Raw genomic sequence first — 24775 nt, forward strand, 5'->3', positions numbered from 1 at the left:
TTCCGGCGCGCCCGCCGCCTGCTTCCGCCTGGCACTCGGCCCGGCCCGGAGCGCTAGCGGCGGGTCGGGGAGGGCCCGGCCCAGGGTGCCGGGGGGGGGGGAGGGATCCAGCGCTGGGCGTCTCCACCAGGGGGGCCGTGGCGGCCCCGGGTGCCCCATCCCCTGCAGGAGCATCTCCTCCCTGCTCCCTCCGCCCCGCTGCGCCGGGGAGGGGGCGTCGCCATGGCGAGGAGGCCTCGACGGGGCCTACCTGGCCGGAGGCATCACCGCGGTGACCAGGCCTGAGGCCTCAGCGGGGCCTAGGGGCCTGGGGCATCACCATGGCAACTGCACCTACCTGGCCTGAGGTGTCACCATGGCAACAGGGCCTACCCAGCCTGGGGCATCAAGGCCTACCTGGCCTGAGGCATCACCATGGCAACAGGGCCTAGCATGCCTGCCTGGCCCAAGGCATCAGCATGGCGACAAGGCCTAGGCCTGCAGCCTGGGGGACACGCTGGTGCTGGAGCGGCTGGGGCAGCCTGGAGGGGAGGGCACCGACAGGGCCAAGCTGTCGGCGCAGCTTGGGGCGGGGGGGGACCTGGATTCGGCTGAGGGAGAGGCTATGGCAGTGTTCAGTGCGAGCGCCTGGGGCAGGGTAGCAAGACCCGGCAGCCACGCGAGGAGGGGCGCCTGGGGCAGGACAGCTTTGAGGAGCAGGGCCTGGAGCACACCTGCCTTGGCTGACACTCCTCCTGCGGCTGCGGGCACCTCTGGCCCCACCGGCTCTTCCAGCCATGCCGTAGGGTGACTGTGCTCTGCCACCACGGCCCTGGCCTTCCCCCTCCGTCCCCTCTTCTGCTCCCGGGCAGCCTCAGGCTCTGTCCCCCATGGAGCCCCACTGCCCCTAAGCGCCTGTGCCCTTCACGCAAGACTGCAATAAAGGAGTCTGGCGGCTCGGTTGTGCTTCTCCTTCCTGCTCGGTTGGTTTGGCTGCTGCAAAGTGACAGAAAAGCCTCAGGACTGGTAGAACAACCATGTCAGGGTGTGGTAATCAGGGAGCAGCTCGTTCCCTCGCTGGCCCGAGCAAAGCCAGCGACCTGGGGTGCAGGATCCCCGTGCGCTGTTGGTTTAGGTGGGGCAACGAAACTCAGGTCCCCGTGGGGACCCACTAGCGGTACTCACCCTGGAGCGACGGCTGCATAATCCCACACAGAGGCCCGGCCCAGAGCAGCCAGGGATGCGGCCCTGCGCTGCAGCCCCGCTTTTAATATCAAACACAACCGTGACAACGCACCATCCGCGAGCGGCTACAGTTGGAGGTTGAGGATGGGACCTGCGGCCTTGCCTGAGGGTGAGCAGCCTCCGTTCCCACTGGGTTTCTTCCGGCCAGCAGCTGAGGCAGGTCCCCCGGTGGCACAAGACAGCCAGCTCTGTGCTGGCGAGAGGCTCGGCACCGCTGTGGAGTGCTGCCCGCGAGCAGCCGCTCGGCGCCGTGCAAGACACGGGCAGCGAGTGCCTGTGGGGTCGGGCGTCGTGGCCCTCCCGTTGCTTCGTTCCGTCTGGGGCCAGCACTCGTGCTCCCTGTGAGGGCTGGTAAGGCAGGACTGCGTCCTGCACCCACGGGGAGCTGCCTTGTGTCCGCTGCGCAGCTCCCCTCGCCGTAGGGACAACCTGGTTATGTCTCCTGGGTCCGCAGCCTGCGAGGAAACACAGCCAGCGCTGTGGCCGGTGCCGTTTCCATAAGTGCCGCCACAGCCTGCCGGCTGGGACTGCCCATCCCTGCTCCGAGCAGTCGTAGCCCCATTGGCAGCGAAGCTTTTGGGCTGGTTCCTCAGCTCGGCGTCTCTCGGGGCAACCAGGCCTGCGCGGTGGGCACTCACCGTCGTTGGACGGCCCAGCGGGGCTTGGATGCTGCTGCCTTCTCTCCTTGCCAGCTGCAAATCCCCTCCAGCAGCATGGCTCCTGGGGCGGTGGCATTCACCCTGTTCCAGCCAAAATGTGTGCACCCGTGTTACTGGGACCGTTTTCAGGGGCATCAGTAAAGCCCAAACCTATGCCAGTGCTTCGGGCCTCCTCCAAAGCCTTGGTTTTGTTCTTGCTGCTGGCATTGTCCGGCCAGCGGGACGTTGCAGCGATGAGCTGGCAGCCAGCACCCACCATGCCTCCCTCCTCTGCCAGGGCGGCCTCAGGCCAGGCCAAAAAAGAGGGGATCTCCCTCCTGGGAGAGGGGTGAAACATGTGGCTGAAGCTGGAGTCCCATGCTGGCTTTGGGGTCAGCCCTGCCCTGAGCCAGGGGCAGCCGGGGATGCCAACGTCCCTTCCCACCTCGTGGCACCCATTGGCAGAGCTGGGTGGGATCAGAAAGGTCTCACCGGAGACAGCGCCACGTACCTGCTTCGTCTCCCCTCCTGGGCCGCTGCCTCTCGTCGGGGCCGTGTGGAGAGCCGGTTGCCTCTGCGGTCTGGGCGATGCCGGCCTCACCTGGATGGGGCCAGTAGAGAGGGGCTTCCACTCGAAGCCCCAGTGGGTGGCTGGGTCTCGCGCTGGTGACAGCGCTGCTCTGACCTGGAGCTCGCCTGCAGTGCCACTGCCCACTCTGTGCTGGGCTCCTACTGCCGGCATCCCCGTGCTCCATCGATGCAGGGGTGCCAGGACCCAGGCTGGAGCCAGGGGTGCTGCCCTGAGCTACAGCCACAGGTGCTAGCGGAGCTGGATCCTCCCAGCAGTCTGGGGAGATCTTGGCCAGGTCAGGAAAGTCTCTAATTATATCCCCAGCAGGACTGTCCCAGAGGGTCCCTGGGCAGGATGGCCTGGGCTCCTGGCCCTGATGTGCCCAGGTATCTCCTCGGCCCGCTGCCCTCCATGCTGCTCACCGAGATGCTCTCCCGGCTTGGTCGGTCCCAAGAGATGCCGTATCGCTGGCGCAGGGTGTTCCTCTCTCTCCTTGTCTGCAACTGCTTCTTCTTCCTTTGTTTAAGCTGGTCCAGACAGCAAAGTGACACCTGAGCATGTCTCCGTTGGGTGTCCCCATCCCTGCAAAGCCTCACATCTCCCCATAACTTCACGGGGCAGCTCCATTCACTGGCCTCCCCATCCCACTCCCATCCTGAAAGCAGCTGGCAACAGGGCAGCATCCTCCAAGCTGCCTTGGCTGAGCTCCACCAGGCCCAGAGGGCACAGACGCCCCCGGGCTCGGCCCACAATGGCCCCCATGCCCAGGCGCTTGGTGGCGAGGTCTCAGCTGCCCGCAAGCCCGCGCCGAGGACACTCACCTGCTCTGCCAGGCCGAGGAGGTGAGCAGGAGGGCCATCGGACTCGGAGCTGTTGGAGCCACTGGTGCTGTGCAAGGGAGAGAGACCGCTTGCAGTTCCTGCAGCCTGATGGGTCTCTAGCTAAGCCCTTGCCCTACTTCCCCTGGGAATTTCTGTGATTTTGAGATGCTCTTTGCCAAGTGACGCTGGGGCGGACATGAGCTGGCAGCAAGACGAACAGCCTGGGGCAACGGGGCATGCAGAGCTGTGGGTTTCCAAGTCTCAGCCAGGTCAAGCCACAGCTGCCCTGATTCAGTGCTGGAGTGATCCTGCTCCAAGGGGACACTGGACTGGAGACCCCCGGCAGTCCCATCCTGCCAGTGCTGCTGGGGGATCTGGGGGTGTCCCGGGGCTGCATGCCTGGAGGTGCAGAGGAATGTACCTGGATTCAAGGTCCGAGAGGGAGATGCCACTCCAGCTACCACCAGAGCCTGGCTTGCACCCGAGCTTTTGGTGAAGCTTCTGCTGCAACAGTGCATCCAGCTCCAACAGGCACTGCTGGACCTGTGAGCAAGAGCGAGTGTCACCGGTGCTGCCAGCTCCTGCGGCTTGGGCAGAGCCGGGCTATATCTACAGAGGTGATGAGGCATGGCCACCCGGCACTGGACACTGTGGCCAGGTGTGGAGCCATGAGCAGCACCCATACAGCATCAGGACCCTGCCTCTGCCAGGAGCCAGCCTGGGTACCTGGGCTGCCCTCGCCTGTCCCTGGGCGCAGACCCACCTTGGCAGGATTGGGGTGGCAGAAGTCCAGCAGGGTGTTGCAGATGTGGTAACCCAGTGATTTGAGGTCCTCCACACTGAAATGCGAGTGCCTCTCGCCTAGAGGGGAAAGATAGGACCAAAGCAAGCTGTGGCTTCGCGATTCAAGCCCCAGCCTGCCCATGCCTGGTGCTGCCTTCTCCACCAGCCCTGGGGGGCCGTGCGTGGTCTGGCTCCCATGCCAGCCTGTCCTGGTCAGTCACCACTCTGCATCTCAAAGCTCATCTCACCATGGCCCACAGTGGTCACCTCCCAGTCCAGGGGCCTCAGGGCCCAAATCCCATCCCTGAGCATGATGCCATCATGCCCAGCCCCCAGCTCCTCCTTGGCCATGCCTCAAGATGCACAGCTGTCTCCTTGGTGCTCTGGCAGCCCCTGGCACCCGCAGCACCCCAGGGCCCCCAATACAACCTCTCACCCAGTGTGGAGCCCCCAAAAGCCGCCTCCATGGTGTAGCTGTTGGAGATGCCCATCCGCCACATGACGATCCTCCCGGTCCCCTCTTTGCTCTTCTGCACCTTAAACTTACAGCTGCGGAAGGAAAACTGGGGCCAGACCCATGGTAAGCATGGCAGAACAAGGAGTGGGGGGACACATCCTTCTCCCGAGCCCTGAGGGGACACCCCAGTGCCTCCGCCCGTGGGGTGAGACAAGTTCTCCATTGCGACTCTCCCTCCGGCAGGAAGTATAACATGGTGGCCATGATCAGGTGCCCGTGTCGCCATCCAGCGTCACGATGAAACTCCACAAGGAAGCCACTTCCCAGGACCACCAGGTGTGGGTCTTGTTTGACAGGGAGCAGAAGATGGCTTCCCAAAGGGATGTGCCCAGGTGAGCAGCCTCAGACAGCCCCAGGGAGCAGGACAGGAGAGGTGGCACCACATCTCCCGGTGCAGAGGAGAGATGTCCTCAGGGGCACCCACCTTGTCAGGGGCATTTTTGCTCAGCATCAGTGGGAAGACACGTTCGTGCAGCCGTGGTGCAGCGCCGGCCCCGCCGCCGCTACAGCCGTACATGAAGACATTGTTCTTGCGGCTGTGCCCATGGAAGTCGCAGTACAGCAGGATCTCCCGCTCCGCCAGGACCCTGTGCACAAGCAGCCCAGCATGCGGGCACAAGCGCTTGGAGCTGCACCTGCAGCCCATGGGTGCCAGCTTCCCTGGCCACAGGCCACGGTGCGAAGCGGAGCACATCGCCGGAAATGCGTGACCAAATGGCAGCCCACTCTGCATCCCCACCAGGTGACCCCCCAACGGCTGTCCTGTGCCCGGGCCTCACCTCTCCACCATGGCTCGAGTGTGCCAGACACAGGGGAAGGAGTCCTTGAGCACCGTCCTGTAGGCCCTGTTGAGGTCCCTGCCCGCCAGGGAGCAGCGAGAGTTGCCCACGACCACGCCATCAGGATTCAGCATGGGCACCACCTTGAAGATGAAGAGCTGGCGGAGGAGCTGAGCGTCGGGGGCATCGCTCAAGATGAAGTCGAGGAAGCCCCTCATCACCCACGAGCTGCCGCTCTCACCGGGGTGCACGCGGGCGCTCAGCACCACTGTCCTCTTGGCCGTGGCGCCTGCGGGGCTGCTGATGGTGAGCAGGTAGACGGTGTTGCCAGCTAGGCTGCGGCACAGCGCCCGCACCTTGCAGTACTGAGAGCGGACGGGGTCACCCACCACCGCCTGCAGGTAACGCTGCAGGTCCGAGTAGGTGTAAGGGTAGGAGTGGGCGAAGTAGCAGGTATCGCCATCGTGGGGGAAGCGCACGGTCCACGTGAGGCAGTAGGCAGCCTGGCCCTCTCCAAAGCCACCCAGGTAGTAGCGGATGTCGTCCCCGGCTCTGCGCCAGCCGATGCCGCGGCCCTGGGCGTCCCGCTGCGAGTAGAGCAGCGGCTTCATGCCCTTGCTGTAGAGGCTCTTGGGCTTCGCCAGGTTGGCGATGGTGAAACGGTAGACAGGGTCTTTCCTGGTGTTTTGCACACGGAAGTAAAACCACTGGGTGTGCTTGCTGGTGTATAGGTCCGGCCGCAGAGTCAGCACGTACTCGTGTGGGCCCCTGCAACGCAGCAACAGGGACGTTCCGGCACCCGCTCCAGCTCCACCTTCCCCCAGCACGGCCCCGCTCACGGACCCAGCGTGGGAGCTTTGGCACCGCTTTCCCCCACCCCAGCTTCCCCAACCCTCAAGGCTCCTGGATGCCTCCCCTCTGGCTCCAGGCTCACCCAAACCTCGCATCCCGGCTCCCCTGAGCAAACCCCAACGCCGGCCATGGGGGCAACTCTTCCTTGCTGCAGCGATGGGATGGTGCCATCCGCCCTTGACTGCCACCTCGCACGGATCCCCTCCCACCATCCTGGCACCCTTACACCTTGACAGCCTTCTGGAGGTTGCCGCTCTCAAACCGCGCTTCGAAAAGGAGGGTGGTGTCGTGGGGGCCTGCCAGGGTGGCCGCTGGCGAGGAGAGGGGGCCCTGGGCACCCCCGACCCGAGCACGGGTGAAACAGGAGCTTCCAATCACTACGGAGGAAAAGATGGGCTCAGTGTGGCAGTGCACCAGGGACCGGTGCTGGAGGCTTTCGGGAGACAAACTGGGTGCCCATGGCTGCTCCTGTTCCCTGCCGGGCCCTGGGCTAGCCCAAGCCATGGCAGAGCCACAGCGCTGGCCGGCCTCGCTACCTGGGCTGACATGGTAGACAACGGTGCCGCACTCCTCGCCGCCGGCCGGGGCCTCCTCGCAGCCTGTGGGCTGGTAGAAGGGTTCTGGCTGAGGCGGGACCCACTCTGAGAGGGGACAGGAGACAAGCGTGAGGGCCAGGCCCCTTTGGCACCCAGGGCTCCGATGCAGGAGAAGGGGTCGGGGGCCACCGCCAGCAGCAGGGCTCCAGGTGCCGTGGGGATGGCACCGGGACCTGAGAGCCTCCTCACCAATGTGCTCGATCCCCTCCTTGATGACTTCGCACTCGACAGGCCAGCGGGGAGCGGGGAGGGGGCCTCGTGCCGACGGCAGGGCGAAGAGAGCCCGCGGCTCCCGCAGCAGCGGGGAACCGCAGCCTGGGGGCCGCCCCGAGAGGAGCTGCTTGCTCTTGGGGAGGGCCAGCTCCAGCACCTGAGGGGCTGCAAGAGGACCAGGAGCAGCTTGGGGAAGCCTCCGGGATGCCCCATGCTCCCAGCCCCACAGTCTGGCTGAGGCTCCAAGGAGGATGGGGCAACCCAGGGCAGGAGGGGCTGGTACTGGCTGCTCCCCATGGGGGCTGCAATGGGGATGCTCTGGGGTCCCAGGTTCAGAGCTATCTCCAGGCCAATGGAGACCACCTTGTCCCATGCACGCCCCCCAGATCCCCCGCTCCTCGCTTGAGCAGGGACCACCCCAGGCCCCGTCATGCCCAGAGAGGAACACTCGCCCCTCCATGGGGGTTCACTCACGCGTCAGCTCCTGCCCCAGGCCCTGCGGAGAGCTGCAGGCTGGCTTGGCGCTGCCCAGGCTGGGTGCCTCAGCGGGCTGGCACTCAGAGAGCCCCTGCCCGTGCTCCTGGGTGGACATAGGGCTCTTCTGCTGGCCTGTCTTCTGGCCTTAGGGAGAACATTGCTGCCACTGGGGTGCCCCTGTGGCCCAAAGGGCCTGGGGACCGCTGTGGAGCGGGACAGGGCCAGGCCATCCAGCCCCAGGGCTCAGAGGACAAAGGGGAGAGAGACAGCCCTGGCGCAGGGACACATGCCCCAAGCACCACGTCCCTCACACTGGGCTCCAGTGTACCCACCAGTCAGGGCCTGCCGTGCCCAGGGCTCACCTCGGAAGTAGCCATAGTAGCGCAGGTGTCTGTACATGAAGCTGTCGTAGGGCTCAGGGACAGCCTGGGCAGGGCAGGGCCAGTCAGGCACTGCTCCCAGCCTCCCTTTCCCAGCTGGAGTCCGGAGCAAGCCCTGATCCCCCTCCTCCACCCAGCTGCCAAACCACCCCCACCCCAGGCTGATCCAGCCCAGCTTCCCCCCCCCAACCCCCTGACCTGGGCAGCAGGGTGCTCGCAGGGCTGCATGGCTGCTTGAGGCCAGGCCTCATCCCCTCCTCGTCCCTGACGGCGCCAGGGCCCAGGACGCGGTCACTGAGCAACCAGCGCAACAACAGCAGCAGGGAGGTGGAGCAGGATGGGACGGGGCAGTCCCAGAGCCGAGCTGGGAAAGGATCCAGAGGGCTTGTGTTATTCACCCCTTCAATCAAGACAGCACGTCCCAAACTGCTACAATTTATTGGACAACGGTCAAGTCGTAAAGGGCTCTAAACTGTACATCTGTAAAAAATAGTGCCACGCGCCTCATGTGCTTGAAGTGGTTTTCCTCCGCTTCAGCCGCGCTCGCCAGTCTTCCGGCAGTGCCTCGAAGTTGGCGTTCCTCTCTGCCATGCCACTGCAGAGACAAAGCAGGGTTAGAGCCCAGGAGGTGCAAGGTGACACTTGCTACTGCCTGTCACCCAGCCTCCCTCATCTCCCCCACAGCTGGACACCCAAACACCCACTCCTCCTTCCATACCGGGAGCGAGGAAACGGTCCTGCCCAAGAGAAGCCCCATCGAGGAGTTTCTCCCTCACAAAGCAGCCCCGTGGCAGGCGGGTAACCGTGGAAGGACTAATGTCTCTTTGGGGACAGGACCCTAGCAGTATGTGTTTAGCAGTGTCTTTGATGTCCCCTGGGGCCTGAGGGATGGGGATCACCAGGAGCCAGTGCCCTGAGGCACCACAGCAGGGGAACCTGCCCTGCTCCTTGCAGAGTACGGGCTCCTCAGGGAAGTTCCTGCCAAGGTGCCTCAGCCGTTTCTGGCTGGGGCAGGCAGCATTTCGTCACTGTTGAGCCGGGCAGCGTCAGAGCAGCAGCAAGAAGGGCTGCTGGCTCCCGGACAGCCTCCCAAGTCCACACATGTCCATACCTCAGCAGCTGCTGCTGCTTCCACTCCTCAATGCGCCTCTGCGCAGTTGTCTCCCGGTCCTCCTCGCTGGAGCTGGAGTTCTCCTCCTCGTCCAGCTCCCGCTGGATGCTCTGCCACTTCTTCACCAGAGATGGCATCTTCGTTTTACCCTTCTTGCCCTGTGCCAGGAATTCAATAGGCCACAGTTAGGGCGGGTGAAAAGAGGAGAGGGATCTTGGAGACTCTAGAGGGTGCTGAGCTATAGCTACTCCCAGCAGAAGGGTGGCCCTGCACACTGGCAAGGGAAGAGCGCAGAGCTGCCCCAGGACATCCCTTCCTTCTGCTGCCACAGCTGCCAGGCACAGGGAACAAGCCGCTGCTTCAAGGCAGAGCTACGGATCCCAAGGCCCTGGAGGCAGGGACAGGACCCTAATGTCCTGGTTTCCAGCCCCGCAACGGCAGCGGTCCACCCACCCCAGCCTGTCCTCCCCGTGGCCAGACACCAGAGCACAGTCCTACCTTGTCCTTCCGCCCCTTCCTTGGTTTCTCCGGTGGCAGCGCCTTGGGGGCGGGAGGCGGCGGTGGCTGCGGCGGAGGTGGGGGAGGCGGCTGCTCCGCAGCGCTGGCAGCAGGCAGGGCTCCTCGCGCGGGGGCCGGCTGCACGGTGGCAGCAGCAAGCCCGACAGGCATGGCACACTCCGAATAGCTCATGACAGAAGGTGCAGCAGTTGCCGTCACTCCCAAGTAGCCGGACTGTAGGCCCAGTGCTGCGGGCTGAGGGCCTGCATGCCCCGGAGCGATGCGGAGGTTGGCGCGGCCTTGGATCTCGCCTTGCAGCCGCTGGCGTGGCCTCAGGGAGCTGAGGGGCACAGCTGAAGGCTGATACTTGCTGGCAGCCATGAGGGGCTGGCTGTAGATGACAGGGCAGCTGCCAATGGTGGCTGTTCGCTGCATCAAGCCCGGGCTCATCTCCGTGGCTTTCCTCTTCTGAGACTTGGTGGAGAGCAGAGGGGCAGGGCTAGATTCAACAGCACCCTGGAAGGAGGAACACCGATGGTGAGAGCTGGGTCAAGAAGCCCCAAGGCCTGGCCGAATGGGACCGAAACAGCGGCAGTGCCCAAGCAGGCCCTCTGAGCCAGGGGCTTTGCTGCTCTGCTACGCCAGCAGCTCCATCTCATTCTCTACACATTCCCTTTGCTGCCCCTTCTCCCTAGGCTCACGCTCTCCCCCCGTTTCCCCATCCCCAAAGTGCTTTGTGGGTCACACGCTCTGTGATCAGGCACATGTGCCACGTGGGGTTGGGAAAGGAGCCCTGCCGCAGCAGGACCAGCGTGCGGGACAGTGGGACACAGGGCTGCGCTCCTGGTCACGGAGAGACACTGGCCAAGCCCAGCCTTTCCCCAGTTGCCATAACTGCCGCTCACCTGGCCAGTGCTGACAGCTGGGCGGAGGAGAGGCTTCAGGGGAGCATCTTCTTCCGTTCCCGGGGCGGGTGGCTCCTCGCCCCCCTCGTCTTCCATCTCCACTTCCTGGATCTCTCCGTCTTCTCCAGGAGGCGGTGGTGGCGGTGGCGGTGGTGGGGGCGAATCTGGTGGAGGCGGAGGCGGCGGAGGCATTTCCAAAGGCAAAGGAGGTTGGAGTACCGGGACAGAGGACTGAAGCAGAGTCCAAAATGGAGTGAGCGGCATGAGAGACGTAGCAGGAACTTGGCCTGAGAAGGATTCTTTACAAAGGGAGCCTGAAGAATACATATTGACACAGGCTTGAAAACCCACGCTACTGACCGCGCTGCCCACCGCTCCCCAGCCGCCGCCGCTGCCTTCGCTCAGGGGCAGCTACCCAGCGCAGGCACTCGCTGCCTCCCTTCCAGAGCCCTGCCTGGGAATCGGGTTGCAGAGATCAGGCCGCAGGCTCTCCGACCTCAATTTGAGCTGCTGCACCCCACCTTCCCGAGCACTGCTGGAACCCCAGGCGACTAAAACCGATAGGGACGCTTCAGCCACCGGAGCAGCATTTGTCCCAGCTTCTCTAAAGCTACTGCTAGATGCCTGGGCAAGAGAGTCAAGTACCACCGTGTACGGCTCTAAGCTCCAGTGAGCTCAGCAGGGCCATGAAGTGCCACAGCAACCCGGCTGCGCGCCTGCGGGGAGCACGGCACAGAAAGGGACCTGCTTCTGGGCCAGGACGCTCAAACCACAGCAGCAATCTGCTGACCGCTCTTGCTCCCACCCTTGGTAGCCCCCCGCCGTGCTGTACCTGCGGAGCGCTCTGATGAGTCCCCGGCGTGCTCTCCTTTTTCTTTGGGAGGTGGTTTAGGAGGACCGTCGGCTTTTCTGTCGGTGGTCTGCTGTCCTTCCTCTTCGTCCTCCCCGTCGGGGAACTCCCACTGCGACTCTCCTGAGTGCTCGTTAACATAGAAATAGCGTCTATGCTCCCTAAATCACAAGAAAGAAAACGAGGCTTTACATTCCCTCCCCCTTAAATGACACGTTGAGGCAGGCCTGCCCGCGACAGCGATGCGCTCTCGCAGGGAAGACCCTCTGCAGCAGGGCTGCCATTCACAAACGCAACAAACAACTTTGAGGACAGAGGCAGGAGAGGCCCGAGCCGGTTCGCTCAAAGCTATTTGCATTGCTGGCTCTGTGAATATAGCCCTGAGCCCCCCGCTCCAAGAGAGAGGAGGGCCGAGAAAGCAGGCCAATGTGCAGCAGAGCGAGGTCTCGCTAGCATTGGGACTTTCAGCCACTGCCTTGGCTTAAAGTCACCCTCCAGAAGAGGTATCGGGGAACAGCCCAGTTTAGAGAAGTGGCTGCCCCCCCACCCCGTGGTGCGTGGAGGTCGCATTTATGAAACTCTTGGTGTCAAACATACAGTGAATGCTAGAGAGAGGGAGCGGATCTGGGAGCTGAAAAACAAAAGAGCAAAGATTTCAAATAAGGAAAAATTAATCAAGAAAGCCAAATAGAAAAAGAAATGTTTGGGTCTGACCTGCTGGCAGGAGAGAGAAATCTTGTTCTTCGTTCCGTCGATGAGTTGAAGTTTGTCCTTTGTCAGTGCTGTTGGTCAGAAGAGGTGATCCAGAGATCCTGCAAAGTTCACAGAGCTCTCGCATGCGCGACCCCCCAGGCCCGCCCTCCACAGCGCTTTACACTCGCGAGAGTAAAAACCAGCTCTGTCCAATCAGTGAATCCGATCCGTCTCAAAACACTGAGCAATCACTTTGGATTCTCCAATTTGGTGGCTGGCCCAAACTCTGTAAGCGCCGGAAGTTTCTCTGCCTGCCCAGCACAGCTAACGGAAGCTGCTCTCAGTCTCCGAGAGGGATGGCGCCACGTCGTCAGGTGTTGATGTTCACAAATCATGTCTGAGATGTCAAAGATGAAAGGTGAGAAAGGTAGGAGAGCGCGTACCTGTCCCAGTGGCAGGACCAGCCTTTAGGGGTGGCGTTTATTTCGTATTGTTTTAGCTGTTCGGCTGCGTCTTGAAGTTTGCGTTTGAGGTAGTTTCCATTGAGAGCACCTTCTCGCCAGTCAGCAATGCGGGTCTAGAGGGCAAGAAGTAGGGGAAGCCATTGAGACAGGGTGCCAGAGGCTTTCGGGACAGGACTTGCGGTCAAGGAGGGGCCCTTATGGCACAGGACCGAGGGGGCCAGAAGGAAGACACCACTTCCAGGCAAAGCCATGCTCTCCCCACCATGGAGTAAGGGCCTCGCAGGAGGCACGTACACGGCGCTCTACCGCCCGAAGCTACAAGGTTCATGTAGCAGCGGCCCCCACTGCTTGGTGCTTGGGCGGTGGACAGTGTTTGGATCCCCTTCAAAACAGAAGGCCTTGTTACCTCCGTCTGCAACAGCAACATGTGGAAGTTGGAGATGGATTGTCTGTTGATGCCCAGGAACTCCAATTTACTAGTCAGAGTATTTGCCAGCTCTCCGATTTGAAACTGCCAAGGAGAAAAGGAAGAGTAAAGAGCTGCTCTCGGAGAGCATACAAGGCTGCTGCACCCACTGCAGCCCTGTGGCTCGAGGTCACTCCAGGCAAACGGGAGTTCGGACTGCCTACAGCCCTTCGGCCTGCGCAGGCAGGAAGAAAGAGGACTAGCAAGCGCAACCTTGAACTTCTCCTTCCCCAGTTACCCCCTCCTTTAAGCCCCGCTGCCTCCTGCACCCCCAGCAACGGGGTCTGTGCGGGGTGGCAGGACACAAGACCTCCTCTGACTCCAGTAGTCGGAGATGCCTGCAGAGGCGCCAGCAAATCCCATTCCTTCGCACCCACCTTTCCTCACACCCAGCCACAGCCCCCACAGCTTCTTGGCAGTTACCACTCCGAACCAGCCAAAGGAGATGACAGACTCAGTCCACTTTAGCACCCCAGCCGTGAAGTCATAGCACAGCAATCACGGGGGCAGAAAATGTTAAATAAAATACTTCAACCATCTCCCAAAGGGAAACGGGCCAGGCTGTATTTTCAGACTTCTTAAAATCACCACTTTCCAGCACAACTAGCTGGAAAGCGCGCAAGAGAAGCAACAACACTGGATTTACTCCCAAGTAAAGGACAGTATCTATTTTAAGATTCAGACCAGCCTATAGTGATTACGGTTACTCAAATCCAACATCCTTGCAGGAGTGAAAAAATCCAAGTTAAGCATTGCACTGCGACATGACTGACTGAGGGGAATTGCATAAAAGCAAATACAAGCCAGAAAACAATTAAAAGCAGAAACAGAGAGATGCCCACAAGTGGGATAAAGATTCCTTTAAGCAGGGCTCTGAAAACATTTCTTTTTCCTTCTTCAAAAGAGACTCCGGAAGGCCCCAAAGGCCAACAGCGTAGCATCCATCCCCAGGGACAGGGATGGGCCAGACAGACGAGCAGTGCTAGAGAAGCCCGAGACAGCAAAATGAGTTCTCTGCATCAACACTGCTACAGAGAAGCTAGGAAAGATCCCGCACTAGCGGGTCATTTCATAGCACAGGAGAACCGGAGAACCTCCTACAAACAAACGAGCTGGCAGAAGAGATATTAGCCCAAACCAATACGGCAAATAGAAATTACCAGGGCAGATGGGCATTCATACAACAGCCCCAGGGGAATCTTGCATGCGTTACAGCATACAGTCCATCATAGAGAGGACCTCTAGTACCAGAGGTTTTTAAAGGCTTTCAGAAGAAATCTGGGCCACAGCAAGCCAGCGAGCACGATTCTTTCAGCTGGCAATTCTTTTCTTTTTTTTTTTTCAATTGAAAAAACAGCACAGACTTGTGTACATACTACACTTGGAGAGGCTTGCAAGTTACGTGCAGGGAAATCATGTCTCAAAACTCTAATATTAGAGTGGGTTTTTTTGGGAGACAGAGGCTGAACTTGCGATGAGGAAAGGACACTCAAAAAATGATTAAATGATGGGAAGCGAGGGTAGGACTAATAGTCAGTTTTCACAATGGAAGACGACTTCCCCTGGGTCTCTACCATGAGCTATTCTCCATACGTGAAGCATCTGGCAAAGGGAGGCGGCAACATCTACTAATGAAGCAAAATTACTCAGAAGTCAAATTCGATGCCGCAGAAGATGTCATGGTAACGAGCGACTGCGAAATACAGAGTACAGGCTGATAGGGACAGATAGAAAGATTTCCCCTCGCACCCTGCTTAACGACACACACACACAGCAGCAGGCTCTGAGTGAACTCTACAGCTCAAGGAGGGGCCCTGGGAATCATTCAGCCGCCATCAAAAAAGCAAACCAGGCCTTCGAAGAGAGCAGAAGAGAAAACATCGGAACAACGCTGCAAAAATCCTTAGAGCATTCACAGCTTGCATCCAACAGCCAGTTTCTGGCCACTCTTGCCTCAAAAAGTGATGCCAAGGTACAGGAAGAATGACAAATATCAACAGCCTCCAGACACAGAGAGGCTACAGACTCGGATTCTTCAGTCTGGAAACAGGATGACTAAATGGCACCTGAGGAAGGACTGTAATATCATTAATAGTAGGAAGAAAGTCAAAACAAAAGCATTTGCTCTCTCTCTCTCTCTCTCTCATAAGATGACCTAGGGGTCATTCTTTGCCCTGTTCCTCCCCCTTCCCCCTTCAAGCCTTTGCTGCTGGCTTCTGCTGGCGACAGGATACTGGGCTAAAGAGATCCTGGCCCAATCCAGCCCAGCCATTCCTTCACAGGGCAAAGCCAGCACTAAGGGAACTGCGGCCAGACAAGCTGTTCTTGCAGTAAAGCTGGGTTCAGAGGTCCAGGGCTGCCCCCACCATCCCTTTCAGCCCAGACTATAATGCTGTTGTGCCAGCAGCGTGGAAGGCAGGCAAAGTTACCCCTGCACAGGCTGGGTCAAAACCCACAGCCTAAAAAAACGGCTGCTCAAGCGTCCCAGGTAGCTCGTGTACCCCGGGCAGAGGCGGCCGAGGCAGTGAGAACACCCCTCAGCGCTGACTGCGGCATGGCAAGCGCCACGGGGGCTGGGGAGAGCCCAGGAGCTGTGGTGAAAGCACCCTGGTCACAGCTTCAGGGAACAACCGAGCGCCCAGCCATTCTCTCGTACGCACGCTGGAACAAATCTCACCGGCGCACACCTCTGCATCTCCATACCTTTAAGTCCTGCTCCTCCTCTTCTAATTTTGGTGCCCCTTGCGTTTTTGCTTTCTCCTGGGGCTCCTCAGGCTCTGCCTCTTTTTCCGAATTCTCATCGGCTGCTTCTGTGCTCGCCGCTGCAGGAGAAGAAACAACGGGTGAGCCCTTTTCCCACCGCTGCCACGGCGCTGCCCGCTCTCTGCACGCTGCTGTTAACGGTGAGCCCAAGACAGCCGTGCTAGGGAGTCTCCTTCCTACAGGAGCTGATGACAAAAGGCCGAGTTTAAAAGGAGAGAGGGTCGCACACCCCTGTATTGCAGATGGTCAGGCTCCTCCCAGAAGGACATCACAGAAAACGGTGAATTACAGACACTACAACACAAGGACAGGAAAGAGGAACAGACTGAAGCGTGGAAGTTAAAAGCAGCAGACAGACAGCAAACTGCCAGGCAGGTCTTCATCGAACTCCTGCAGTTCAGCACTTTTCCAGGAAAAAGGATTAAAGTATTAAATAAGCTGAGATGAGTTGTCAGCTCAGAAGACTGAAGAGACCAGAGAGCGCCCCAAAAGATGTTCAGATATTAAGGTTTTCTTTTGAGCCACATCATGGGTTAGTGGCAGCTAGTTACCTTTCCAAGCGACAAAGTCCTGGGAGGGAAGCGGAAAGTTTTGTTAGAGATTTCCACCAAAAACCTTGGGGGGGGGGGGGGGGAGAAAACAAAACCAAACCAAACCCCCAAACCCCACAGTCCTGGTATGTCTTAGGTTTCAAGGGCAGAACAATTCTCTCAATTACCACGGAATAGCAGGGTGCACACCCAACTTTAAACAGGTTATTATTTTAAAATAACAGCTTATTTTTTCCCCAGGTGTCGGTAAATGAGAAAACAGCATTACTATTTAAGAGTCGGCTCCAAGCACACTCTGCCGACAGGCTCGCAAGGTGCAAGACATCAGAAAAGCCTCCAGCAAAACCCTCTACCCTGAACAAACGACTTTGCTGTGCGGTTCCAGTTCACGTCTCTGAAGCATACTCACACAAGAGCCATGCTCCCATAGCACCCCCTGCCTAGGACTGGCACCATCTCCCGGTTCAGCAGGATACGGACCGGTACGGGCCGAGGGCATTTTCGTACTGTATTTTCTCTGGGAAAAGCAGATGGCTCATTCGGCAAGTTTTCTTTGCTACGAGACAGACAGCTGGCCTGCATCCCGTGCCGAGAGGGAATGGCACGGCTGGGAGTCGCAGGGCTGCCGGGCACGTGCCAACCCCTTGGACGCAGCGGAGGGCAGCACGTTGGGGACAGCAACTCTGGAGCAGCTGGGCTTGCATACTTACGGGCGGACTGGTCTAGCGCAGGACTGCTCTGTTCAGCCCCAACCACCACTAACTGGGGAGGACTGGAGGGCTGGTACAAATTAACAGCCACGAGAGTCAGCGAGGCACGAACAGCATTCAAGCGTATCATCAGCAATCACACAACTTCCCAAGACAGTAGATTTACATGATGCTGGGCAACATCAGCCGAGCTGTTAACATCCATTTGACCAAGCTTTCTAAAAGAAAGCGGCTGTATTGCTCACACCAGTACAGAAGGCCAGAGAGCTAACGGACACGGGAGCAAGTCCCACAGGCATAAATAACGCTGCATGTGCCGGCATAAGGGGAGCCGCTGCTCAAGGAAGCGTTAAATCCAACACACATCTGAAATAAGAACAATCCTTTTATGAATCGGATCTTTCTCACAGCGCAGTCCTGCCTAATGCTTTTTATTCCCAAAGAAGAGAATAGGTGGACTGGCTCTCAAGGAACAGATCAACTGTCCGAAATTTGGAAGCTGTTACCAGTCAACTTCAAAAGAGGAAGGTAACAGTTCTTGATATATCGCGGTCAGGCTTTATAACTTCAGGAGGAAAGCGGAAGGCAACAGGGCGTGAAGCAGCCATTACACTTCCGTATTGCTTTTTCCGATAGCGTTGAATATGGGCACTCTCCTAATTTTCCTTAATCATTGGATAAAGGAGAGAATGTGGAAGAGCATCATCTTATCCCCAGCACCATCCTGAGCCTGACAGACTGTCAACTGCCCACTTGTGCACTCCGCTGCGACAGCGGTGGAAGCCACACCTTCAGGCCTGGCCCTGCTCTACACAGATACCTCATCTACCATACCCTGACCTCTCCACACGTAGGGTGAGACTTCACGTGTCCCACGCGAGCTGCATCTTCAGCCAATAGCGGGTAAAAGATACCCTGGTGGGAGAGGGCTGCAGACTTTCAAAATGCCAGCTCCTCCCTCCAAAGGGAGCTGTTCAAATTACCTGCTTCTCCAACTTCCGGGCTCTCTCGGCCCGTTTTGCTGGAGCCTCGACTAGTAGACTCTGGGCTGGCAGCTCCAACAAACAGTTTCCATTTCCCTCGCTTGGAGGCCAGTCTGCGGGTTACATCCTGTGAGGCTGACTGGCTCCCATCGGAGAGCGGGCTGGAGCCCGAAACACTGCCATCTCCCTCCTCCAAGGCACGCAGTTCTGCCTGTGAAGAGACAAGATGGTGAGCGGCACCTCCAGGGACCTGACCCAACCCAGAACAGCAGCCACGGTGACTTGCGAGAGGTAGAGGAGACGCATACGAAAGAAGAACAGACGTTAATAGCTGCTGTAATCAGGACACCGTGGTAATAACAGCAAAGACAGAGCAAGAGTTCACTAATGGCTCCTCTCTTTGCCAGCAGAGCATCCATGTGAGGAAGCGGTGGATCAGCTCCCAGCTCCATTAGGAGCTCAACGCCAGTCGAGGACTCGCATAGGAATAGCGGAGTCTCTCTCAGAGGAGCCATGAGAGAACCGCAAACATATTTTCCTTCTGGTTTATTTCTAACAAGGCACACTCCTCCTCACCTTCCCTAAGAGTCACTACCGCTAGTCTTTCACTGCAGCCACGGCCTTATTTCTGTGACAAAAGCCTCCCCCTTACCTTCTTTCTCTCTAGCACCATCTCCAGCTCAAGGGTGTCTTGCTCCTCTTCTTCCTCACCACTCTCCCCTGACTGCACCACACTACACAGATCCTCCTGCAGCGTGTCTTCCAGAGGATCCCTGCAAGGCTCCGGCTCTTCGGGGGCAGCCACCACTTCTTCTGCTTTTGCTTCCTCTTCTGGGGGTGGCTCAACTTCCTCTTTGCAGATCACCTTTCTTCTCCAGCGTTCCTCTTCCTCCTTCACCACGTCAGGCAGGAGGGGTGCCAGGAGGGATGCGGCCACCCCTTTCTTCTCCTCCTCGCTGTTGGAGAGGGCTTGCACGCCTTCATTCACTTCCTGCGGGGTGCACACAGGAACAAAGCACTGCGTGGGCTGACAGCAGCAGCAGCACTGCTCCCCACCAGCCAACCCCAAAGCGAGATCTTCCCCAAGCAGCAAAGGAGGCCCCAGCCCACAGCGGAAGGAGCCTGAGCAGCCCCACGCCCACAGGGTACCTGGGGTCCCTCTGCAGCGCGCAAATGCTCTCACTGGAGCAGCCCGACCCACCCACGACCGAGGAAACCAAAAAGAGCACGTGTACAGGCCTCGCGGCGACAACCACCCGGTGCTTGGATCGTCTGACTGACCTTCTTCACCTCTCGCTTGGTAAGGCTGGCCCCACGGCCCACGCCGCCTGTAGCGACCCCCTTCTCCTGGGGGTACAGGTCCGTAGCCACTACGAAACTCCCGTTGGCACCTGCCACTGTGCTGCTGAGGAAGAGGAGAGGGAGTGAAGGGCTGGCCCAGGGACAAGTCCCCTTTGCCTCCCCTCGCTGCTGACGGGCCCAGCGCTGCAGGCCTGGGTGACTCTTACCTGTGCTGATAGTGCTGCAGACCCTGAACCTGCGTCGCGAGATACTGCGGCAGCTCCCAGGTCACCTCGTTGCTCTGCGTGTTCCAGTAATAGTAACAGCCGGTGTTCTCGTCCCACACTTCCTGCCAGTCACCCATCTCCACTCCCACTGGCGGGGAAACAAAGAACGGCTCTCAGCCGCCGGATGCGCAGAGGATGCATCTCGGTGCCAGTCAGCTCTGACACCAGTCCCCAGGCAGTTGTCACCTCGTGCCCTCCCCTGCCATCAGTCACTTGTTGCCTGCCCTCACTTCCCTTTAGTGGGCAGGAACCCCTGCCATGTGCTGGTCACCCAAAACGTCGCCCTTGGGGCCCACAGCGAAACACCCTCCCTAAAAATCACGTTGCTAGGGGTATCCGTAGGCAAACGAGGCGGGGGAGAGCAGTCCCCCAGGGCGGGCGCGGCAGGGGATGCCCACAGCCCTGGCACTGAGGGCCTAGAGACGTGCTCACCTCCTGCCAGCGAGCACTGGGTGTCATACTGCCACTCTGGGGCCTGAGCGGAGCCTGTGCCGTTGGCGGTGGTTGACGAGTGACCCGAGCCGGACTCCTTGGGCTCGGGGCGTGGAGGCGTGGGAGGCGGAGCGGAGGCTGCAGCTGTGGACTCAGCAGGCTGCGGAGGAGCTGTGATGGCATCGATCTCCTTTAAAAACACGAACATCACAACATGAGTTGAAATCCCAGAGAAGAAAACAGGCTGTCTGGGTAACGGGACAACCAAAGCGCTTACCAACAGGCAGAGGACAATGTCCAGGACCGTGAAACCACCCTTTTTATCTACAACACCCTTCCTTCCCCTGTGACGCAGTTTCTTCACGTGGAGAAAACTCCCCTCCCCACTGCCCTCAGCCCTCTGCAGAGCCACAAACAAGCCTCACTAACCGCCAGGAAGTTTGCCAGCGTGCTGTCAATGTCCGTTGAATTACTTCCATTCGCGTCTGTGGAATGTGCAGATTTCTCAGGGGTCTCACCCTCCTCATCGTCGCTGTCTGCGTACGCGCCAAGCAAACACAAGCCTCCTGGTAGGGGGAAGAGGAGAGCGATAGGCTGTGATAGGAGTATTTTGTGAAAAGGAAGGTCGAAGCAGTTCAGCGTCTGGCTATCACGGTTTTCTGGGCGAGGCAAGAAATCTGTATGCGTCCAACTAGAAAAAGCTCAAAGGGAGCATGCAAGGGAACAGAGATTAAAAAAAATAAAGTGAATCTAAAGCAAAGAGCTCTGTGTACACGTCTGTGCATCTGCTCAGCACATTCTGCCTCCAAGCCATTAATTGCGAGCTCCCCCTGGATGTACGCGGAGATCAGGGCTCATCCTGCTGCAGAACAGAAACGGATCCAAGCAGCCGCTTGGCTGGATTCTCCATCCCTGCTAATTCCGCGAAGCAAACGAGGAGGGAGCCAGCCCCTTCGTGACACAAGGAGGAGTGAACCGCGCAGCCAGAGCGGCACGTCGCCATCACGGAGCGAAGCCAGGCCGCGCAGGGCCCAGTGCGGTTGGGAGGCGGCGCAGGCGCATCCTTCCTGCTACGCACATCCAGCCAGAGCCGCCCCAGAACCGCTCCCCCCCCCCGCAAAACCCGTCCCCCTTCCGCTCAGGGCCGGCAGCCCTAACCTTCGCAGGGCGAAACGGGCTGCCCCCTACGCAAAAACGCAGCAGAGAAAAACACCTCCTGCACCTCTTAAAAAACACTGCGGGGACTTTTGCCCCCTCCAGCAAACCACTGGGGTGGGAGAGCATCCTCCTCCTCCACCCTAAAAAAATCACTGGGGTGGGGGGAGCCATCCCAGCCCTCCCATCCACCAGACCGGAGGAGAAAAAACACTCAACGCATCCCAAAAGTTGGGGGGAAAATCATCCTCCCTCCTCCACAGAAAAATAAAAAAAAACACTAAAAGGAAAAAAAACAGCTCCCCTCCCACCTCAAAAGGAAACACTAACAGAGAAAAGCCAATCTCTCCACCCAGGAAATAATATTAACAAAAAAAAAATACTGTTGGAGGGAGAGACGGTGTCCCCCTCCTTCCAACAAAATACTTGAGGGGAGGGTCACATCTCCTTCTCCAAAAAGGAGGAAGACTTAAGGGGTGCATTCTCTCCACTCCCCCAAAACACACTTCAGGAGTGGCAAATGCAACCCCCCACACAAAAAAAACCACTTAATGGGCAGAAATCACGTGCCCCCCCCAAAGCACACTAAAAGGAGGCAATCGCACCTCCCGAAAAAAAAAAATAAAACCAACAAAAAACACACTTTTGGGGGGCAATCGCCCCCCCCCCGCAAGAAGCACTTAAGAGGGGGGAAAAAAATTCCTCCTCGCCCCCCAATTTGGGGGAAGGCGGATTCTCCCCCTCCCCTTAAAAAATACGTTAAAAGGAACGGAAAATACCGCCCCTCAAAACGCTTGGGGGAGAAGGAGGGAACCATCCCCCTCGCCCCGAGCCGCTGAGGGCGGCAAACACCTTCCCCCCCCTACACTTCCCCGGAGACACCCCTCCCCAAAGGGCGGGGGGCGGGTGCACCCCCACCCGCCTCGGGGCCGTACCTGTGGGCTTGACGGCGGCGGGGCCGGCGGGCGGCGGGTTGGGAGCGCTGCGGGGGGGCTGGGGCTCCGCCACCACCTCGGGCTCGTCTGCGAGGAGAGAGAGCGGCCGTTAAACGGGCCGCGCCGACGGGCCGCGCCCGCAGGCCGCGGGACGCCCCCCCCCCCGTCCCCGGGCCCAGGCGGTCTCACCCGCCACCCCGGGGCTACTACGCGGCCGCGGCGCCGTCGCCAGGCCGCCACCAGGCCCCGGCGCCGCTAGGCCGCGCCCCGCCAACAAAGCGCCCCCTCCCCCTCCGCTTCCCCGCCGCGGCCGTACCCGGCTCGGAGCCCGACTCGGCTCCCTCAGCCGGCGGCGCCGCCGCCGCCTCGTCGCGGCCGCCGGGGCGCGGGCCCGGCGGCGACAGCTGCAGGATGGGCCGGCGGCCCGGCGCGGCGCGAGACTTCTTCCCCATGGCGGCGGCGGCAGCGGGTGCGGCGCGCGGCGGCGGCGGGTCTGCGCCTGCGCCTGCGCGCGCCCGCGGGGCGGGGGGGGAACGGCGCGGCGGCGGGTCTGCGCCTGCGCGCGCCCGCGGGGTGGGGGAACGGCGCGGCGGCGGGTCTGCGCCTGCGCGCGCGCGCCCGCGGGGTGGGGTGGGGGGGCGGCGCGAGGCTGCCCTTGAGCGTTTGGGGGGAGGGGGGGCTGCCCTTAGGCCTATAGCCCGGACCTGCCCCTAGGACCTATAGCTGCATCCTGCCCTTGGGCCTATAGCCCGGACCTGCCCCTCGGCCCTATGGCTGCATCCTGCCCTTGGGCCTATAGCCCGGACCTGCCTCTAGGTCCTATAGCTCCATCCTGCCCCTTGGCCCTACAGTACAGTCCTGCCCCTCAGCACTATAGCCTGGACCTGCCCCTAGGACCTATAGCTGCATCCTGCCCCTCAGCCGTATAGTTCAATCCTGCAGCTCAGCGCTACAGCCCCATCCCACCCCAGCTACAAGACTGAGCTATAGGGCCGAGTCGTACAGCTCTGTCCTGCGTATCAGCCGTATAGCTGAAGCCTGTGGCTTGGACCCTGAGAAGCTCAGAGCAGAACCTCGCTGAGGTCTCATAACGCCCTGGAAGCCACTCCTGGCTCAAAGCCCCTGAGCTGCAGGGAGCTGGAGGCTGAGGGTCAGCTCTGCTCTTCCATGGCTCCACCAGCCTCTGGTCCACAGGGAGAACATTTGGGAAGTATCCTCCTCCCACAGGAGAGGAAGGCCCAGGGCATACCAGGCATGTCCAGGATGGATGACCATCACAAGCACTTTGTGCCACGACAGCCACGGAGGCACAAAAAGAAGCCCTCAGTTTGGACTTGCAACAGCTAGTGGGGAAGATGCAGCTGAGACAGCAGGAGTTGCAGCTCACATTGTGTTTCTCTGCCATGATCTGCGAGTTTCCCCTCTCCTGCCTGCCAAGACCATCAGCTAAAGCAGACATGTGAAGTACATCAGTGCCCTGCCTGCAAGCTGGCAGCCTCATGAAGCAGGGAGAAGAAAAGGCTTCAAAGTTGACAATTCAGACTCGCACGCTTACAGCAGGGGATCCCTCGCATCAGGGACTGCTCTAACCGTATTAAAGGAGCGCATGAGACCACCACAGTCTTGACCACCCTGAAAGCTGTGCTGCAGTACTTAAAAATCAAAGTAGGAACACTGGTTGGAACACTGACAGGGAGCTTGCAGGCCACCCATTAATGAGATGAGCCCTTGATGTTCCTACCTTGTCTTCTATAGAGGGTTCCCAGCAAGAAATCTGTGTACGTGCAGGAGCCTGGCTGTAGGGTCAAACTCCTCCAGTGAGAGGAAATCCCTATAGTCTGCACTTTACCATCCAAACCCTGCTTAAGCTGCCACTGCGCCCCTAGAATGTCCCCCGTGGCAGACCAGTTTTCAGTTGCTCAGCAGTCTTGGCTCAGGCTTGTAGTAACATTTTCTTTTATTAAAGGTTGTTGAAAAACACCACAATAAATAAAAGAAATGACAAAACCTTCCATGTATCATACAGAATGAGAAAGATGGGACTCCCCCAGCAAAGGAATTCAATAAAAAGAGGCAGGGCAGACCAAACACACCATCTTACGCCAGTGCTCTTCGTTAATAACTGCTGATACCCCAAAGGGATATGCGGATGCATATTTGACACATTGAAAATATACTGTCCCCCTGAACGGGACCATTATGGAAAAATGACTAAAAATAGCACCACCAGCTGAGGGAGCACAGAGTGGGACTTTGTCAGCTCACAGGGGCAGGCCTTGGCAGACAGTGTCACACAGACCTGTCACCTTGAGCACAAGCTGTCCTGGCCCCAGACCCAGGTCTCTCCAGGCACTGGACGGTGGCCAATGCTGCACGGATTGGGCTACCGCTAGTTGCGCCAGTACAAGCGGTCTCGGGTGGCCATGCTGACCTTCTGCTGGTAGTCTTCCATCTTGTCATGTACCTTCTGGTAGAGCTAGGCAAGAGGCAAAGCAGTCATCAGAGACAAGCAACATGCTTCACTCCCACCTCCCTGTCCCAGCACCAATCCCATCTTTCTTCTGCTTGTACACAAGAGGAGCCAGCAGCTAGCGGGACTGCTCCTGAGTCTCCCTTGAAAGCAGCAGTCTTTTGGGGTCTCTCCCCAGCATTGGGAGGGCTCTAGGACACAGGTGTCGTGAGATGGAACAGCTGTCCCCAATGATTGTTCAGCACTTTTGGTTCCTAATTTGTCAGATCTATCAGCTCCTTCCCCCCAGCCACAAGCCTGCGTCAGGCATCATGGAGCGTCCCAGGGTCACCTCCCCCTGGTTTCACGTATTCTGTTCCAGTTCCTGTCC

General features: G+C 59.3%; 3 protein-coding genes across 6 annotated transcripts in view; all 3 read right to left on the reverse strand.

Moving 5' to 3' along the window:
* Positions 1–91: 91 nt before the first annotated feature.
* AGBL2 (AGBL carboxypeptidase 2) lies at positions 92–8136 on the reverse strand. The gene is made up of 15 exons (XM_067295284.1): positions 8050–8136; positions 7834–7897; positions 7469–7615; positions 6971–7402; positions 6722–6826; positions 6412–6562; positions 5334–6101; positions 4979–5141; positions 4474–4600; positions 4018–4115; positions 3676–3797; positions 3255–3321; positions 2856–2960; positions 2374–2463; positions 92–1964 (listed from the first exon to the last, which is right to left on the reverse strand). The coding sequence occupies exons 1-15, from the start codon at positions 8077–8079 to the stop codon at positions 1290–1292; spliced, it is 3144 nt and encodes a 1047-aa protein (XP_067151385.1). The 5' UTR covers positions 8080–8136; the 3' UTR covers positions 92–1289.
* Positions 8137–8270: 134 nt separating this feature from the next.
* On the reverse strand, positions 8271–22387 carry FNBP4 (formin binding protein 4). 4 transcript variants are annotated; one of them, XM_067295852.1, is made up of 17 exons: positions 22252–22387; positions 21936–22022; positions 20275–20411; positions 19846–20035; positions 19354–19501; positions 19127–19247; positions 18498–18836; positions 17846–18056; positions 15542–15660; positions 12779–12883; positions 12352–12485; positions 11930–12027; positions 11198–11376; positions 10366–10596; positions 9461–9976; positions 8963–9120; positions 8271–8446 (listed from the first exon to the last, which is right to left on the reverse strand). In XM_067295852.1, the coding sequence occupies exons 1-17, from the start codon at positions 22385–22387 to the stop codon at positions 8356–8358; spliced, it is 3000 nt and encodes a 999-aa protein (XP_067151953.1). In that variant the 3' UTR covers positions 8271–8355. The 4 variants fall into 4 exon arrangements, with proteins under 4 accessions (XP_067151953.1, XP_067151952.1, XP_067151955.1 ...); XM_067295851.1 differs by having other exon boundaries at positions 19127–19250; XM_067295854.1 differs by lacking the exon at positions 11930–12027 and having other exon boundaries at positions 10366–10679.
* A 1481-nt stretch (positions 22388–23868) lies between these two features.
* NUP160 (nucleoporin 160) overlaps positions 23869–24775 on the reverse strand; it is a 30441-nt gene continuing 29534 nt past the window's right edge. The window contains exon 35 of the mRNA XM_067295856.1: positions 23869–24411. Within this exon, the coding sequence (XP_067151957.1) occupies positions 24325–24411 (87 nt within the window). The 3' untranslated portion in view covers positions 23869–24324. The remainder of the gene's footprint in view (positions 24412–24775) is intronic.

This window comes from Apteryx mantelli, chromosome 4 (genome assembly GCF_036417845.1).
Source record: "Apteryx mantelli isolate bAptMan1 chromosome 4, bAptMan1.hap1, whole genome shotgun sequence".
Lineage (NCBI taxonomy): Eukaryota > Metazoa > Chordata > Aves > Apterygiformes > Apterygidae > Apteryx > Apteryx mantelli.